Source organism: Acanthisitta chloris, unplaced genomic scaffold (genome assembly GCF_000695815.1).
Source record: "Acanthisitta chloris isolate BGI_N310 unplaced genomic scaffold, ASM69581v1 scaffold29631, whole genome shotgun sequence".
NCBI lineage: Eukaryota > Metazoa > Chordata > Aves > Passeriformes > Acanthisittidae > Acanthisitta > Acanthisitta chloris.
Window position 1 is genome coordinate 494 of NW_008654782.1, and position 610 is coordinate 1,103.

General features: G+C 59.2%; 1 protein-coding gene across 1 annotated transcript in view; it reads left to right on the forward strand.

The window, feature by feature from the left end:
• Window positions 1–607, forward strand: part of LOC103810763 (protocadherin gamma-A7-like) — a gene marked incomplete at both ends in the record, with an annotated part of 1,096 nt that extends 489 nt beyond the window's left edge. Inside the window, 1 exon segment of the mRNA XM_009083681.1 lies at window positions 13–607. Coding sequence (XP_009081929.1) covers window positions 13–607 — 595 coding nt within the window.
• Window positions 608–610: the final 3 nt, after the last annotated feature.

Sequence of the window (610 nt, forward strand, 5' to 3'; positions counted from 1 at the left end):
AAAAATGAATAGTGACGGCGGCGATCCGGCACGGACGGGCACAGCGCGGATCCGCGTGACGGTGGTGGACGCGAACGACAACGCGCCCGTGTTCAGCCAGTCGGAGTACTCGGTGCGTGTGCCGGAGGACGTGCCCGTGGGCTCCGTCCTCGTCACGGTCACGGCCATCGACGGCGACGAGGGGCTGAATGGGGACGTCAACTACAGTTTCCATAGAATTTCTGACCGAGCGTCGGAACTTTTTCATGTAGATGCAAACACAGGAAAGATTACACTTAAGGACAATTTGGACTTCGAGGAGATCTCCTCACATGAAATGGAGGTGCAGGCACGGGACGGCGGCGGTCTTTTCGACACAACAAAAGTCACGATCCCCTTGATGACAGACGTCAACGATAACGTGCCCGAGATTTCGCTGCGGTCTGCGATTACGGAGATTCTGGAGGATGCCCCGGCGGGGACGGTGCTGGCCCTGCTGCATGTACAGGACCGCGACTCGGGGCCGAACGGCAAAGTGCGCTGCTCGCTCGATGGAGGCGTCCCATTCCGACTGCAGAACTCGCAGGACAACTACTACAGTGTAGTGACGGCGAGAGAGCTGGACCGGGAG